The 17,948-nt window shown below is 43.8% G+C and overlaps 2 protein-coding genes across 2 annotated transcripts; one reads left to right on the forward strand and one right to left on the reverse strand.

Annotated features, from left to right (window-relative positions):
- Nucleotides 1–218: 218 nt before the first annotated feature.
- LOC8041879 (geranylgeranyl pyrophosphate synthase) lies at nt 219–13,049 on the forward strand. The gene is made up of 10 exons (XM_029971678.4): nt 219–602; nt 1,754–1,822; nt 2,009–2,094; nt 5,028–5,191; nt 6,000–6,101; nt 6,212–6,272; nt 6,353–6,431; nt 6,528–6,630; nt 7,036–7,150; nt 10,264–13,049. The coding sequence occupies exons 1-10, from the start codon at nt 561–563 to the stop codon at nt 10,337–10,339; spliced, it is 897 nt and encodes a 298-aa protein (XP_029827538.1). The 5' UTR covers nt 219–560; the 3' UTR covers nt 10,340–13,049.
- Nucleotides 10,551–16,301, reverse strand: LOC115312781 (location of vulva defective 1; the record flags this gene model as incomplete). The annotated part of the gene is made up of 2 exons (XM_042292429.1): nt 10,551–13,723; nt 15,421–16,301. Coding segments are annotated over 2 exons (1,011 nt in total), but the record flags the coding sequence as incomplete, so codon positions are not given.
- Nucleotides 16,302–17,948: the final 1,647 nt, after the last annotated feature.

Raw genomic sequence — 17,948 nt, forward strand, 5'->3', positions numbered from 1 at the left:
CGAGCTGCTCTGTCGGCCATGTTGCCGGCAAAACACGGGGATCGAAGAATTATCTCTAGTATTTGGCCAATAAACGTTTTCAATCAATCTCGCTCGCGTCGCAGCCCGCATAATGCCCAATGTAGCCAAGCGGGCCGAGTAAAGTTGAGTCAATCCAAGCGGATGGATCTGCTTCAAGCCTATGGATTCAAGGGCCGGACAAAAGTTCAAACGAAGACAAGCCGAGCCAACAGTGGGCTAGCGCAGCGGTGCCGGCGGGACGGGTGGTAGTTGCATGTGTTGTATCGTCTCTGGTGTTTTAGCTTTTAGCGTGTACTGTAGATGCATGTCGTTCGTAGTCTGGTGTCCAACATGGTAGTGTGAAGTCGCTTCAGAGATCTGCGCATCCGTAGCGGTTCAGATGACGCAGCAGTGACACCACCGATCAGTGAAACCAGTTTCCTCCTGTCGCGGTAGCAGCCGGTTTTTCTACTACTTGTGAGAAAACAAGGAACGTTAGTGGTGTATTCTTTATATTCTTCCCATTGAACTGCACATCGACAAGGCGTTGGAGAGGCGCTATGGACCGAGACAAAACACTTAGCCCGTACGAAGAAGAAAAGGTAACCTGTTTCGAAATCGCACACGGCAAATTTCCCTTTTTTTTTTTTTTTAATGGCAATTATAATCATAATAATAATCTTTATTCGCTCAAGAGAGCAGCGGCACCGCAGGAAGGCCTTTCTTTTTATATATATATATTACCTTGGCAACGAACGACCGTAAGCAAATGGAATACCTGAAGAGCTTGGGAACATTTACAGCAAGAGATACATTAGTTACAGCGCTTCGTAAAATCACCAGTATTTTCTATATGCATTCTTTTATGAAGCATTTTCTACGCTTTCGTTGAGTGGTGCGTATGAGAAACTCATGAAGCATCAAGCAGAAATCAAATTTTATTTGCACGTACTAGATTTTATTAAAAGCTGTCAAGAGAGGGATACTGAACAGTTAAAGCACAGGAGCTGTGCTGAACCGATGGAGGTACGGTACCTCTACTGTACAGACGGTACAGATATTACAAAGCTTGTTGTTGTGGAGTGGTTGATAATGTGGCTTCCTAGAAATGCACTGGTGCAGAAGTGACACAAAAAAGTACCCTTTGGCCAAGTTGGGAGAGTTTCATTTTTGGCATCCACCAAACAGTGTTTATATTCGCTAGTAAATATATTGCGGCTGCATGCGAGTGGGAACTCTGAAAGCATATTACTGTTAATTTTACCAAAAGCATTGAGCTGGTTGGATATGGATATTGACCGAATGAAAAGCCAAATAATAACTGCTTTCCATTCGTGGCAAGTACTTGTAGACACAAAAATCCAGTTCAAAACATCTTCACTGAGGTGTTATTTTGCTCTCCCAGTCCCTTACCTTAATTTCATGTTGAAGTTTCTAGTCCTAATACCAGAAAAATGTTTTTAATGAACTCAAGAGATGGTGAAACAGTACTTTACAGCAGGAAACAGGAGCACCTTTCCCTCCCACCCAAGATAGCCATTTCATCATTTTGGTAATGCATTCCAGTCACGGGCAAAATATGCTCCTAATAGCATGCAGACAGAAGTTTAGCGGTATCAGCAGAGAGTGCTTCATCTAAACTGAGAAGTATTTCGATTGACTGGCAAACGCTTGTGATGCTTTTGAACGAGCCTTCACAGAAGGTGTGCACCATGTACAGGTTGCACAGATGTGCTTTGTTTTCTGGTTTCAGATCATACTGCAGCCTTATCACTACATACTGAAAATCCCGGGGAAGCAGATCCGCACGAAACTTGCACAGGTGATTCCTTTAACCATACATTCTTAAAATATTAAAGGGGTCACTTCGTAAAGAGCTTTTTGTTGAAAAGCCATTTATTAAAGTGCAATGAGCATGAGCCGTGAGTATTGGCTCTCAAAACTTGGTAAGAGTGTCATCATAATTCTTGAGGTATGTTTGTCTAAGAAATTTCTTCTCCTTTCCCAGGCCTTCAACTACTGGTTGAAAATTTCGCCAGAAAAATGTCAAGTCATCGGAGAGATTGTACAGATGCTTCACAACGCTAGTCTTTTGCAAGTATCACCTTCCCTCTGTAAATTCACAATTATCCAAGGCCGACATAAGCACACAGCCTTGGTTGTTAGTCGTCCTTCCACAGAAAGCGATCTACTTCAACATGAAACAGTTTGTGGTCGTGCCACAAAAACCTGTTAGGATGAATTTCAATAGTCTTGGTGGACACCCTGGGGGTCTAGAGCCATTTTCTGTGTATACTTAGTAACAGGTGTGGAAACCCAAGTAAGAGAGGATTTTTTGTTGTTATTTTTATATGGAAATTTTGCAATACAGTAGAACCTCGTTATAAAGAAGTTGAAGGAGCGGTCGTAATTACTTTGTTATAACCATTAGTTTGTTATAGCCAATGTCCATTTCTTCCAACTATTCAAGCAAGGGGAATTATGATTGCTTTGTTATATCCATTTGTTTGTTATATCCCATTTTGTTATAACGAGGTTTTACTGTACAAGTTTTTCAACTGACCCATATCTTTAGTGTTCACTCTATATTAAATAACAGTCTATAATTAGAAAAAAGCAAAAGAAAAAGGAAGATAACAGTACATGGCGGTTTATGAAGGCACGTAAATCCTGTAGCCTGTGTGGTAACCATACATTTTTGCCGTAGACCTGTTGCAAAATAGGCAGTGCTATACACGGTGCCGAAAGGCATTCTGGGAACTTGTTGTATGGAGCTGACTGTAGCAAACAACCTTGAAGGTGTCAAAGGCAAAGCAGAAGAGCAGGTGAGGGCAGTTGCATTACTGCGCTACCCTTCCTTTCTCGCCTTCTTCAATGTAACATGGTAGTAGAATTGGGAGCAAGAAGCAGCATACAGGATGTTCCCATAATTCATTTCATGTTTGGCACACGACCTTGGTATTTTTGCAACTGGTCTATTGAATGTTGCTGAAAAGTAAAAAAAACAGGTTTGTTGCCATTCGCTACCAAAGCCGGCGAATCGCTGGGCGTGCCATCAGAGGCCATATTGCCCAAGTCGGCGTTTTGCCGGGCTGCATGAATTTCTGTTTTAAAGAGCCATTCATAGATGGTGCGCTATGTAGACTTCAGGCAGAGCCATATATTGGGGAGTTTGGCCAGTGGGTGGGGCGACGAAGGTGCCGGAGAGGAGAAAAGTGAATGAAATGGAGGAGAGCGCCGAAGGAGCGAGAGAGAAAGAAGGGAGCAGAAAAGAGACGACCGCCATTTTTTCGCAGCGCTGTCGGAGACTGGTCGGAGAAGAGCACTGCTGAGGCTATGCGTCGTCTGCTATGAGGCCGACTTCTTTTTCGCCTGAATAAAAGTTTGTGGCCATACACCGAAAAATCTTCATTTATTAGCTTTTTAACCCACCGAAGAATAACAGTATGTCATTTTCTTGCCAGAGCCAGCGATATAAAAGGAAATAATCGAGATTTAGATGCCGATCTCACGCATTCCGCCGGGAGAATGAACGGAAAATGGCGGCCCTCCCCACTCAGCTGGGAGCAGCCGGGAGTTAACGCGCGTGCACTCATGCCTCTCGCTCTGCGCAGCATGCTGATTGGCTCACTCGGGAGGAGAGCATTACGGCGGCGAGATCATAGACTGGACCAAACTCTCCCCATATACGGCTCTGACTTCAGGTAGTGTAGTTAGATACATTAACAACAGATGGCGAGGGTCGTTTTGTTCGCTGTGTTTGTTCGAGCTGGTTCTTTTTCGTGTCTTTCCTGCTCCATCGCTGCCTGCTTGGAGAAGATGGCGGCATCCAGTGTACGGTGTGGCCTTTCTGACGATAAAATTATAGATATCCTCTTCGACAATGATAATGACGGGACTTCTGGTGAGGATAGTGAGTTCTCGGAGCCTTCTGTCGACGATGGGAGCGATTCCGACAGCAGTTCTGAGTCCAAATCACGACAAGAGCGCACAATTTGTGGGACGCCTAAGCAACCGAGGATGGAGTGCTTCAAGACCTTTCATACGAGGAAGAATCTGTGAGGGCCTAGTGATTTATAGACTTGAATGAACCACTTAAGCATGTAAATAAACATGTTTTCTTGTTTTCTGCACTGAGGTTTACTGTAAAAGCTTATTATACAAGCAAAACAGTTACGCCTAGTGTGGCCCCGTTATAGGGGAAAAACATGCGGTACGGCCGGCCTGCAGCTCATGACGCGCATGGTAGCGAATGGGTTAAAACTGCATTTGTATACTTTTCAAGTTCCTTTCGCACGAAACTGATTTCGATGAGTGTGGCGGTAAATTTGCTAAGAAAACAAAGGCGATAAACAGAAAGGAACAAAAGCCTGTACATGTGTTTTCTTTTTTTTTAAATATTTATTTGCTTTGCTGTTTTGATGGTGGCAGGTGTGGTCAGTCACATTGTCAACACCACTTTATTTCCTTCTTAAACTAATTTGTGTGTATCCGCATTTGGCACAATGGCTAGCTATACTTTGGGACAACTTTTTAAGGCAGTGCAGCTAAAGCTATGGGTGCCCATGCACCTACACACCAATATAAGCTATATGGGTGCACACTTAACTTCTCGTGAATTGCCACATAAAGTTGCCTCCCCAAAAGAGTAGTCTCTAAAGGTATAAAGCATTTAAACTAAGAGGCCGTTGACTCGTAATTTTTCGAACTGCCACATGCGAGCGAAATTGCCTGGCGACAGGCGTCAACAAACTTGCCGGCTAATTAATCATGAGGCAGTTTGTGATACAAGGTAAACAAAAAGAAAGAAGACACGTGGTTGAACCCCGTACAGGCCCAAACATAAGTGAAGCTGAATAAGTGCGAACCAACGCGTTTTTTGACAACCTTGTGAAAGAATGTCCCGTTACGTTTTTGTTTTCCACCAAAAAGGGAATGCAGATGCAGATGCTTCAACAACTGTGTCTAGGTGCTTGGTCAGCATTTAAACATAACAACTCCAGACAAAGTAACATCTTCTATTTCAGAATCGACGACATTGAGGACAATTCGTCGCTTCGGAGGGGGGTGCCCGTTGCCCACAACATCTTTGGAGTGGCAAGCACCATTAACTCTGCAAACTATGTGTACTTTTTGGGCCTTGAGAAGTGCCTCGAACTTGACAACCCACGAGCAACTGCTGTCTTTACCGGTAAGATTGTTAGGATGAGCCCAGTTGTGGTGCTTGGGACCTGCCTCCCTCTGGTGCGCTCGCTCGAGGAGTGAAAACGGCTCTAGATGACAGAGAAGTGGGAGGAGTGAACAAACCAAATGGGGACTCCTTGCCCAGGTTTATGGATGAAAAAGATGTGTGGGAAGACACAGGCACATTTTTACATCTTGCAGTTTCTAATCGTTCAAGTCCAATTCACAGGGATGTGTCATGACGTGCTTCTGATGCGAGCCTGTCTGAACAGTCCTGTTGATACTTTTTTCGGCATTATGTATTTTCACGTTTCTATGGGATGTGTGCTGCCCTCTTGGAGCAGCTGATGCGTCACACTTCAACGATCAGTGCCACTGCTTAAAATGGCGCTAGTACAATTGAGTTCAAGGTTGGGTGCCCTAAAATCACTTTGATGCAGCCCAGTATAGCAGTAAGAAATGTGCACTGTCATTATCTTGGGGTGGGGGGGGAACCCCAATATGGTGTTCAGCCGGTGGATGTCATGCGTGTCAGTAGCAACACGGTCTTCACGTGTACAAGCTCCTGCGACTACTCCTGGTCTTTGCACTCTGTTAGCTTGTTGTTTAACTTAATCTTCCCTTCCCTAGTAAGATGCAGTATTTCCTAACATGCTAGGCAGTAATGTATCCACCGCAACACCCTTCTCCCTCCCGCCCCCCCCCCCACTCCCGTGGCCTGCTGCGGCACCCCCATGAGCGCTGCACCCAGGGCAGTCCACCCCCTGAGTGACGCCACTGATGCTAGGTCTCTACCAAATTTTTTGATCACCTAGAGCAAATCTTGGAGCTTCATCGAGGCCAGGGGATGGAAATCTACTGGAGGGACAACTACATTTGTCCAACGGAAAGTGACTACTCCCGCATGGTCAAGAGGAGTAAGTTGCTGCTTTTGTAGCTAAAGGCACCGACTGACCTTGTTTCACCATGGCTGAGTGCTCGAGCCTAAATCCCTCATGTGCTAAATAAAGACTTCATCTCTTTGCAGAAACTGGAGGCCTCTTTGGGTTGGCGGTGGGACTAATGCAGCTCTTCAGTGAGAACAAAGGGTAAAAAAGCTGCACGTTGTCCTCATTTAGTTTCTACAAAACATGGCGGAAAATCATTCACAGTGGTTAAATTTCTGCAGCAATTTCACCAAGCTTATTGGTACGCTTGGTCTCTACTTTCAAATCCGGGACGACTATGCAAACCTGATGCTGAAAGAGGTTGGTAGACGTTACAGCAAGTTACAGATCTTGCTGCAGTGTTGTGGACGTTTCAAATGCAGTAAGGTTACCTAACCCATCTTTTGTTCATTGCAGTACACAGACAACAAAAGCTTTGCGGAAGATTTGACAGAGGGCAAGTTTTCATTCCCGATCATCCACGCCATTCAGCAGCATCCAGAAGACCCTAGGATTATGAGTATCCTTGCTTTACAAAATGCACGTTCCATGGATCGAAATACAATATAGTTTATGAAATCATAATGCATTGGCTATAATGCTCAGAGAGGCAATTTCCCCCCCAAAAGAATGCATATAGGGAACTTGGTGTGACATGTGTTATTACTGGGTAGTCATAGCTGGGATTTTCTCATTAAACATCCAAATCATTGCATAATCTCACTTGTATATTGCAGCGATAACTTGAGTCATAAAGCTCTCTAAATATGATGCAATAAAAAACAAGAAAAAAAAAAACAATTTTCACTTAGCATGTACAATATGCATATTCTATGAGGTAGCAGAAAAAAAAAAATTGCATCGATCGTCGAATGCTATCTCAACATGAATCAATCGACCCCTTCTTCCTTCATTCAGTATCAAGACATTGTCAAAAAGAGAACCACAGATCTTGAAATCAAAAAGTATGCAGTGGATGTCTTGGACAAGTTGGGCTCTTTCACTTACACCAAGCAAGTTATGCAAAAGCTGGATGCAGAGTAAGTCCTCTTCGCTGATGCTTCGAAAACATTCCACATTTCATTTCATGCCTCGATGGCACGAATATTGTCACGCGTAGCATCTCTGAAAGAAAGCCTTGGAAGGCCGGTGCTCCAGTGGGAATGGAACGCAAAGTTCGCATCTCTTGCAGTCGCGCGCCCCAGCTTTGACCCTGCTATTTTACAGCTCCCCACTTCCTCTTTAGTGACCTCCTCATTGATCAGTAAAGTGCTCATACATTTTACTGAAACAGCAGATGGACCCAGAGCCAGTTGGCTAGTTTGGGTTTATTAAAATAAGGCATCTAAGGCATAGAATGAGCAATGCAGGTTATTAACAAACTATACGAAAATACTGCAAAACAAAAAAATATACAGCAAGTCTTATGCGGAGCGCAAGTTCGTCTGCTTCTTGCTTAGGGGTTGCAATGATGTCATGCCAAGCTCTTATTGGCTGATCAAAAATAAAAAAATAGTGGATATACCTCAAAGCGCCTAGCATTGAGGTCTACCCACGATCCTTTCAATCAAAGCCAATGGGAGTACAGCATCATTCTGACGTCGCCGCAAGTCCTGCGCGAAAAGCAGACGACTTGCTCTCCGCGTAGAATCAGGAGCAATACTAATTTATAAGGACTTGACAGGGTATTTATGCTTGCCAAGGCTTTTATTTGTACATGACATATGAGAGCCCAACTACCCAGAACACAAATTGCAGCGAAATTTGTTCTCTTTTCACCCGAAAACTCGGAAAACTGCCCGGTTTGAGTCTCGCTCACTCTCTTCTCCGTGGTCATGTGCCGTTTTCTATAATTTAGACACGGCCACCAAAAATAATCAGTCTTCAGTGATCGAAGGCACACACTCCATACTATAAATCAACAAAAAATATGATACCCATTTTTTATGGTTCCTAAAAAACTGCAAATACAAGAAATAGAAAAAAAAAAAAGTTTCATAGCGGCATGATTTTTGGTAACTTTCTCCTCCTCTATCTTTTTTCCTCCCCAGTCCAGTTTCGACTTCAGGAAGTTGCATTTTTTTACTTTATTAAGATATATATGTGACATTGTAGCAAAATATTGACTGGGTAATCTTCTGGCACCATAATAAATCGCCTGGCAAAAAATAAAAAATAAAATTTGGGATGGGTGGGTGTCAGTGTTCTTTTATTTAAACCAAAGGGTTTTGAGAGTGCAGGTGTTCTAAGAAAGCAAAACATAGTAAGTAGCAAGACACATGCTTGGGAGTGTTTGGCTTATAGCTATGCATCACTATACTCCGTTTCGCAATAACTTGGCGAACTGTGGAGGCTACGGCCCCGCGACCCAATAAGAGCGTCAAAGCGTGGCACATGACCCGACGTAACAGGAGCATTTGTGTCGCCATGCCAAATGCGAGGCCTCAAAGAACCGGCTGTCGTCTGCTAGCCAAGAGTCGTCTGCTGCGAAACCAACCAACTTAGGATGAACGTCCACCACAGCAACATATCCATCCGCTTGAACAGCGAGCCCTTCGGGAACAGTTCATGAGACAACCATACATTCAATTTAGCCGTAAATCTATGACGGGTGCTAATGCCAGGGCACAGTTTGATGTTTTGAGCAGAAATAGCGGCTGCGATCGCCAACAACCACTATGCTACAAGGCGAAAAAAAACAGAAAAAAAACGAGCGGACACGGACGTGGCGACACGCTTTTTCTTTAGCTATAATTGAAACTCATAAATCTGTGATTATTTAATCTTTATTTTTTATATCTTCTCGTTATAGATGGAACTGCGCAAGTTCAAATGCCTTTAAAAGGAAAAGAATCCTAGAACTATTTTTTGTCACGGACTGTGCTATGGCGGTAACGAGTCCCCGGTGGCCTCAACCATGGAGTGTTATCATGTGCCTTGCTCCAGCGCCCCTATTGGGTCGCAGGGGCCGCAACCTCCACAGTTCGCCAAGTTATCATGAAACGGAGTCTAGGTGACTCGGACCCGCTAGAATAATGCTTACACCGAAAAAAAAAAAAGAAAAGCTTTATTTGGGGACAAGGATGGTCGATAAAATTTGGGAACTCGGGCAACGCACAATGGTAATTGAAGGATCCAGTTAGAGAATGCATGAATTATGTTATACAAGTCATCGGGACACCTGTGCTTCGCACGAAGCTTAACAACCGATCCAAGGAGTAGCTTGGCACAGGGTATGCAAAGCGTGGGTGCACCAGTGACTCGAGGTCACATCACAATGTAACTTAGTCTAGTGCTGGTGTGTCAATGGCGCTTAAAGCTGTAGTGCCGAATTTGTCTCATGACCTACGGGAGGCCAGCGTGGGTACAGCCGGCACACCAGTGTTGCGTCGGCGTTCGCTATAGTGCGGAACCTGAAAAATGATGAGTCAGCGAGACGCATACAGAAGTTGCCGAGATTCAGCTGGGTTATGTCGCTCCCGTGTTCATGCGTTTGACGTTTTTTTTTTAATAAATGCGTTTTTGGTGTGTCTGTAGTCATATAAAATATAGGTTTTGTGGATTCTGCCACCTTTATTAATGAAGATGTGCCGAGATGGCTTGTTGAGTCTCAAATATATTTAGAGTTTTTTGTCATTGGTGCAAGTAACCGAGAAAAAGGGAGCAAGGAAAACCTAATTGACCTTCTTGTCTCTCTTGAGGAAGAAAGCCAGATTTCGAGTGGCAAATATTTTTTTCTCGATGGTTGAATCCTCATTTGTCATGTTTCGGTAGAAATATAGCAGCGTAAAAGATGCCTTGGCTGTGTTTCTTTAAGCTGGTGTTTCGGATTACAAGTGCCACACGGGCAAGAGAGAAACGCTCCGGAACAGAGTTTGACTGTTGGCAATCCTCGCAGTCTGTTTCAAAAAGGTACCACGAAATCATGTCCTGAACTGCAGCTAAGGTTCTTGCCGAATAGACTCCTATTTCGCTGGCTCTCCCTCACCCGAGGGTTTTGCCAGAAATATTCCTTTCTTTGACGAGATGTGCGGTAGTTGAAGGTTTTGCCCGTGTTTCACCGAAGATGTCTGTTGTTGCTAGCCCTTGCATTAAGTAAGCTTTGTGTCGTTGCTTGCAAGACTTGAGCAGCTTGCTTGTACTTCGTTTGCAGAGCACGCAAAGAGGCTGAAGAGCTGGGCGGCAACCCTTACATTGTGCAGATACTGGACGAGCTGAAGACATGGTGAAGAGGACGGAGTTTACTAACGAACAGTCATGTACATTGTTTATGTATTTTATACAGACAGAACCAAGTATGTGTTTGTAGCGTTGTCCTGGCATTGAAAGTTCAGTTCAATTTTTACGTGCGAAGTACTAGTCTAACAAAGTTGAAGGGTAGGTTTCAACTGCATTTTATGTCCTGGATATACAAAACTTAAAGCCAAGATGTGCTGATCCTTTTTTTTTTTTTTTTGGAGGAAATGAAAGAGGTTTATTTGCGAAAACCAGTGATCACTAAATGCATTATCAAAATACGAGGAGTAGAGTATGCATAACAATGTAATGTCCCCTGGTGATAGTTTTTTTAAATATAAAACCTACAAGGCACAGTGTAAAACTGCAAATAAATGCACTGTTATCAATCGTAGCAGAGAACAAAGAAACCGTAAACTATACGCTTCCGAGCTACCTCATATTTGTACACCACAAAAGATTCTGAGCAAGCCAGACTTCATAAATGCTATATGTATAAAAATAAGTAAAAGAAAAAAAAGATAAAGGGGGTGTGGACATGTACAAACCTTTTTGTAAAATACTTGAATCGCTCCTGCAAAAGCTACGCATCACACAGAAAATAAATTGTTGCTGTAGTGGTATGTGCCGAAAGGTCCATTAGGGAAAATGATTAGCGTTCAGTATAATTGGGTAATTAATTACTTTTTAGTAATTACAATGTTAATTTTAAAGACATGGTTTCAGTTAGAAACTTGCTGGGCATATTGGAAAACTGCTAAATTCACCCTTATCACAATGATATAGGGCACGCTCAGCATTTTACGGCATTCCGAAAAAATTCCTAATTTGGATGCATTTCTAGGTTTCAGTTTTTTTACTGATGCGCTTCTCCATGCCAGCAATCCTACTGCCCGTGGCCAAAACGTGCAACGTATGTGCGCCACCACGCATGGCACGTAGAAGGGGCTGGGTAAGAAAGTCTCCGAACTGCCACGAGCTTTGGCTATGCACCTTTACGTACGATGCGTGGCAGCACACGCACATTGCGCATTTTGGCCACAGTGGGCGGGACTGCTGATAAAAAAAACGAAACCTAGAAACTCTTTCAAATTTAGCAATTCTTTGGAACGCCATAAAATGCTGCGCATGCCTTATATCATTGTATGGGTGTATTTATTAGTTTCCATCAAGTTCTTAACCTTTAAAGTTAAGTTAATGTTTAAAAATTTAATTATTAAAAAGTATGTGATTAATAGTACAAAGGTGCAGGTTCACTGGACAGAATAAACAATAATATTCCCTGGAGAAGGGGAACAAGAGGAACAAAGGACAAAAACAAATCTCCGAACACAACTAGGAAACTGGTGTGCGCTGAAAAAATCTGCCTGGTCCTTGTATCGAACCAGGGACGTCTTCATTTCCAGTGGAGTACTCTACCAACCGACTTAAACAGGAGTTAGACGTCAGTAGAGCAGACAGATTTTATCAGGTACCACCAGTCTAACACCAACAAAGGTGAATGGCCTATATTTTTAAGTTTATGATATTAGTGCAAAGGTGTGGACGAGCTGAACAGAATAAACAATAATAATCCCTGGAGAGGTAGAACAAGAGGGACAAAGGACAAGCACAAACCTCCAAACTCAACTAAGGTAACTGGTGCGCGCTGAAAAAGTCAGCCGGGTCCTGGTATCGAACCAGGGACCTCTCCATTTCCATTGGAACACTTTACCAACCGAGCTAACCAGGAGTTAGACGTCAATAGAGCAAATGGGTTTTATCAGCTGCCTGCACGGCCTGCATTTTTAAGGTTATCATCTGTCCAGCTTGCCTGCTCTTTGCATTAATATCATAACCTTAAAAATGCAGGCCGTTCACCCTTGTTGCTGTTAAACTGGTGGCAGCTGATAAAACCCGTTTGCTCTACCAATCAGGGGCGTAGCCCAAAATCCAGCCGACCCTATAATATACACATGCATTTTGACCCCCCCTGCCCCTCTCTACACCCAAAGTCATAAACATCCCAGCCACCTCAGCCCCTTCCCCCCCCCCCGGAAAAAATTCCTGGCTACGCCACTGCTATTGACGTCTAACCCCTGGCTAGCTCAGTTGGTAGAGCACTGCACTGGAAATGGAGAGGTCCCTGGTCCTATACCAGGACCAGGCGGATTTTTTCTGCATGCACCAGTTACCTAGCTGTGTCTGACCTTTGTCCCTCTTCTCCAGGGATTATTGCTTACTTAATTACCCAATTATACTCAAGGCTAATCATTTTCCTTAATGGGCCCTTTGGTGCAGACCACTATGCCATCCACCTTTGTTTCTGTGTGATGCGTAGTTTTTGCAGGAGTAATTTGGCCCACATTTCCAAAAGCACCCTGTATATAAATGCTACACACACCATGTATGTGGATGATTCACTCATTACAGCTAGTATGTTCCTTCACACTATCCAAATGTTTGCAAACCTACAACTTGGTATGCAAGTGTTTCCTGCTTCGGAAGGGTAGATAGGCAATAAACACTCAGTTTACGGTTCCCAGGACTATGGAACTTGAAATTTAGCTTTGAATTTCTAATTTAGACAGATTTCAATAACCAACACACACTCCCTGAAGTACACAAAGACGTAGCAGGGAAAAGCTTGGTGAAATCAATTATATTCTATGTATATGATAACTTGCTGCCATTAAATATGTTGATGCAACATGTGCAACTTCATTCCCCGGCATTTCTTGCTTTCGAAGGCTACACTACTATCGTGGAATACCGTGCATCCTCTCATTCCGCACTAAGCGCCCACCCCCAAAATTTTAAACATCAAAAAGAATATGCACAGTACATATATCTGTAAAATCGGTGACCTCGCATGCACCCATCCTCTATTTTTTCGCGATTATCTTCAAATTTTGAGTGGGCGCTTGCTCGGTATTGTTTGGTACAACCTAAATGCACATTGTGAACACTGCCAACCTTCGCTAAATCACAGACCCGAATGCCAAACACAATAATGTGTTTAAGATATTCGCACCCTCTAAACTCTCTTAACTGAAGTAAGGCACGTGGGGAATACTACATCTAAATGCCTGCCATGTTAGCGAGGTATCGCAATTTTCTTTTTTTAAGTGCCATCAGCAGATAACAAATTGTTTTTTGGTCCTCATTTCATTAACATGGAATGATGACCTGGCCTGTTTCTTTTCAGTTGTGCTAGCCTTAAATTGAACATGCACAGCATCAGCCTTGCCTACTAATGGGCAAGAGGTCAGTGCTTCTGTAGCATAACGTCTTCATTTCCTTCGTTCTGATAGTAAACGACGCTGAATGCAGGGTTGTCAGCATCGTTGCCTTCCGTGTCCCTTAGAATCGGACGATCTCTTCGGTGTAACCGGTAGCTGAAAGGCATAAAAGTAGCAATTAACAACTTCATTCTTCTCTGCTCATTCAACCAAATAGAATGCTAAACGAAAGCTGAGACAGGCTTCTAAAATATTCATGTTGTAAAAAAAAGAAGAAAAAAAACACTTTTTTTTTAACATCTATTATTTAAATTGACGCCTTTAGCAATTACGGAGATCTCTGTCAATGCTCCGAATGCACAATGCCACCCACTATAGTCGCAGACAAGATGAGAATGGTAGGGCTCTCTTTTGGATCTTCCAGCATGCACTCACTGCCTTCCATTGTGCTTTGGATGTGCTTGCACAATCGAAGCGTTATCTTAGGTAGGATGCTCGCGCTAAAAGCGAGACGATCGACAGGCCTCCTTGCTGTTCTCATCCTGTCGGCGACTATAACAACAGGCACAACATTTGTTTTCAAGAACATGTTTCCTGCATGCAAATTTTCTTTGCTTAGATAGTCTGCACCTGGTGCATAATCTGTATTATACATGATTAGGGGAAAAAACAGCGCTATAAGACAAGGACAAGGAGAAGAAACATACACGACAGGACAGGCGCCGACTCGCAACTATATGATTTATTAGAAGAAAACAAAGACAAAAACGCGGCATCCTTTACCTTCCTACTTGGAAATTCTGACTTCTGATAATGCCACTGATGCGTGGCTCACACAGACACTTCCCTTGCTGACAATGTGGTAGGCTTCCATCACTTCCCTAGCTGTCCTGTTCTTGTGCCTACCTAAAATTCTGGTGTCGTTAAAGGAGGTTCACACCAGCACCCTTACAGTGAATTAGGAAATATCTCCCAACTGTTGCTTTCAAGGACCAAGAGTGTTCTCTGAACACTCTTGGTCTTTAAAAGCAAATTCTTTGAAAGCAAAGCCTTTGAAACCAAGAGCAGGGGGGGAAGCGACTGTGTGAGCCACGCATCAGTAGCATTATCAGAAAAAGAGTTGAAATTTCTAAGGAGGGCGGCGAAAGTTCCGCACGTGCCACCGTGAACTGGGGGACTTAGTATCGTGGGGGCTGTGTGCCGAACGCATGTGTGAAAACCACTGTGTTTCTGTCTTGCTCTTCTTCTAGTAAATCATATAGTTGCAAGCCAGTGCGTCCTATATGTTTGTTCTCCTTGTCCTTGTCTTAGAGCACTATTTTTCCCTTAACCATGTACAACTACCAACTAGCTCAAGTCTCTGCCTTATTACAGCATAGCCTGTACCTAGTTTGCACGTAAAAATTTGGTTCGCAAATAAGTTTGTATTTAAAAAAGTCAAATCTGGGGGTTTTACGTGCCAAATCAATGACGGGCAACTGGCGCACCCCAGCGGAGGGCTGAGGATTAATTTGGACCACCTGGGGTAGGTTTGTATTTAAATCATCATTCACATACTCCGTCATTCACAAAATCCGTCACATCTTATTTCGATAAATGATCTAGAAAAACATCCTTGTCCGCACCTGTAGATTGTCAACACCGCATATAATTTAGACATGTACATAGTTTGCGAACAATTGGCCGAAAAATATGGTATATAGCAAATTCTTTCCTGTCTTGTTTACAGTTTAGCATTTCACAGACCCCTAGAACTTCCCTTGTTGTAACTGAAAAGTCATTTAATCACCATTTTGATTAAACCAGCTTAAAACATATACAGACGGTGCCACCCTGGTGACCGACTCACTCACCGGACGTTGTAGAACCACAGGCCCATGCCCACCAACCCTATGAGAAGCACAACCACGATGATGACAGTCGCGATGATGGCACTCTTGCTGTGGCGACGTCGTCCCTGCTTTTCCGAAGTGGACGTGGACATGTCCCTCGTTGTCGGTGTGTTTGTCGCAAGAGGTCCGTCCTTCGTGACAAACTCGGTCGACCGAAAAGAGGTAGTCACATTTGCCTGCGCACTGGTCTCGTCGTCTGGGTCGGTAATGTTTGCGACGTTTGAAACTTTTGCCGTGGTTCTAGATTCTGCCGTGGTCCTAGTGTTGTTCAGAACGTCCATTGCAGTCGATTGCGAGTTTTGTGTGAGAGTTGCGTTCGAAGCAACTTGAGGCTCTGGAGAAGTGCTCCCAGGCACAGTTTTGGGCGAAGTTACTCGAGGCTCTGGAGACGCGTTCGAAGACACGGTTATGGGTGAAGTGACTTTGGGCTCTTGAGATGTGTTCCCAAACACAGTTATGGGTGAAGTGACTTCGGGCTCTTGAGAGGTGTTTGCGAGCAAAGTTATGGGCGAAGTGACTTCAGGCTCTTGAGATATGTTCACAAGTACAGTTATGGGCGAAGTGACTCGAGGCTCTTGAAATGTGTTTGCAGACACAGTTGGCTTATGGCTTGCAGGTTGCGAAGCTGCTTCACTTGAAACGGTGCTCGAGCCGAGTATCTCGGAAGTCGTCCCACTTGCCGTCGTACTTGCGGATGAATTTTCGTGAGAGGAATTAGTATAGGCATTTGCAATGCTGGTCACAGACACCGTTGAACTTCCATTCAAGTCATGTTGCGAGGACACGTCTACGCTCTTGTCACCGACATCTGTTGTTTCAACATGGACTGTGACCCCTGCAAGTCAATCATTCACTACATTGGGCTGTTTCAACCTTAAAGGGATACTACAACGAAATTTTGGCACTTATTTTACAGTCTATATGTGTTCAAAGGAGCAGTATTACATCGAACACACCAATATCTTGTTAAAAAAGTCACGAAAAGGAATTTAGAACAAATTAAACAATTAGCAAAGAGCACCTGGTGGATGTCGCTAACGCCTCGTTTGTAGTGCCCGTCTAGGAACCTTGACAGCTACTGACGGTGAGTGTCTCGCCTCCGGCCACGACGAGAGAAGAGGGGAAGGAGGAACTCCCGTCTTCCCGAGAATCCCTTTTGTGTGTTCCAGAAGTAGCTATTGTCCCCCTATAGGATTATAAAAGATAACCCCTCACTCAATATTCGTACAAAAGCAGCCGCTTCGGTGGCTGGAACGACTAGGCCATACCCTCGACGTCAGCCTTGCCGTGGCTTTGCTTGTCCCGAGACAACCTACGTCACGATTGCGTCGGATGTCACGTGCTCTAAGCAGGGCCTTCTCCGAGCGCTTGCTAGAGTGGGCCGTTCATAACAAAAAATACAGTCACCAGGCTCAAAACACAAACGTGTGATTGTCATTTACGGATATTGTGGATAATATTCAACCTATTTTTGAACACGACGAATATATTTCAAATTTCGTTGAAGTATCCCTTTAAAGGGGCACTGAAGTGCTTTCTGCGGTGCTCGTTTTATTATCATAACAGAATCTACGAGCTCTGATAATCCTAAAAATCCCGAAATTACGCACATGCGCAGCCGATTTGCATACTAAAAAAGAGATGAATGATACTGACAATTTCCGTTGACACAGAACAACAGAAAGAAGGTGCTGGGTTCCCATGTGGATGAGCGGAACTGGTCGTTCGCTTGTCCATGCAAGCACCCTTCGCTCACGAGTGGCCGGCACTCGCGAGCAAAGGGTGTCCGTCGTTCGACCCCATTCAGCAAAGTTCAGAGCGCCCTCTGTCGTTCTACGCCGTCGGCAAGTGCGAGGAACTTTGATCACCTTTTTAATATGCAAATTGGCCGTGCATGAATGTAATTTTGTGGTTTCTTAAGATGCTTAGAGCTCGTAGATCGAGTTATGACCATAAAACAAGGATTTCAAAAAGCAGTTTATTGCCTCTTTAAAGGGGGACTAAAGTACCCTTTCCGGCGATTTTTTGTCCGGCTGTACAAGTCCCTTAACTATTGTGAAAAGAAAAAAATTTAGCGGATGTTGAATTTCTTTTTGTGTTACTGACTACTGACACTGAAGTGCGATGACAGAAATGGTACCAAGTGGGCAGTAAACCATGTTCCCAGCTGAATACAAGATGCTTGATGGTAGCAAAAGAATGCTTGAAGGCTCATTCACTGAGAAGCACGAAAAAAAGGCTCAACTTTACTGTGTTTAAGATTAGGTGCACAGCCTGAAAGTCTGTACGATTTGTGATGTCACACCACTGGAGAGCGCGCGGAAATTTAAATGTTGGTTTCGGCATCATCTTCATTTACGGTTTTCTCAATAGCTATTTTGAGTTTCCAAACAATAAGTAGCATACCATGAAGACTAATTAATGTCCAGGCATTCAGAAAATGAAATTTGTTGGGGCGGTAGCTCAAGAAACGGCCGTAGTACTCCTTT

This window comes from Ixodes scapularis, unplaced genomic scaffold (assembly GCF_016920785.2).
Source record: "Ixodes scapularis isolate PalLabHiFi unplaced genomic scaffold, ASM1692078v2 PGA_scaffold3__209_contigs__length_174095766, whole genome shotgun sequence".
Classification (NCBI taxonomy): Eukaryota; Metazoa; Arthropoda; class Arachnida; order Ixodida; family Ixodidae; genus Ixodes; species Ixodes scapularis.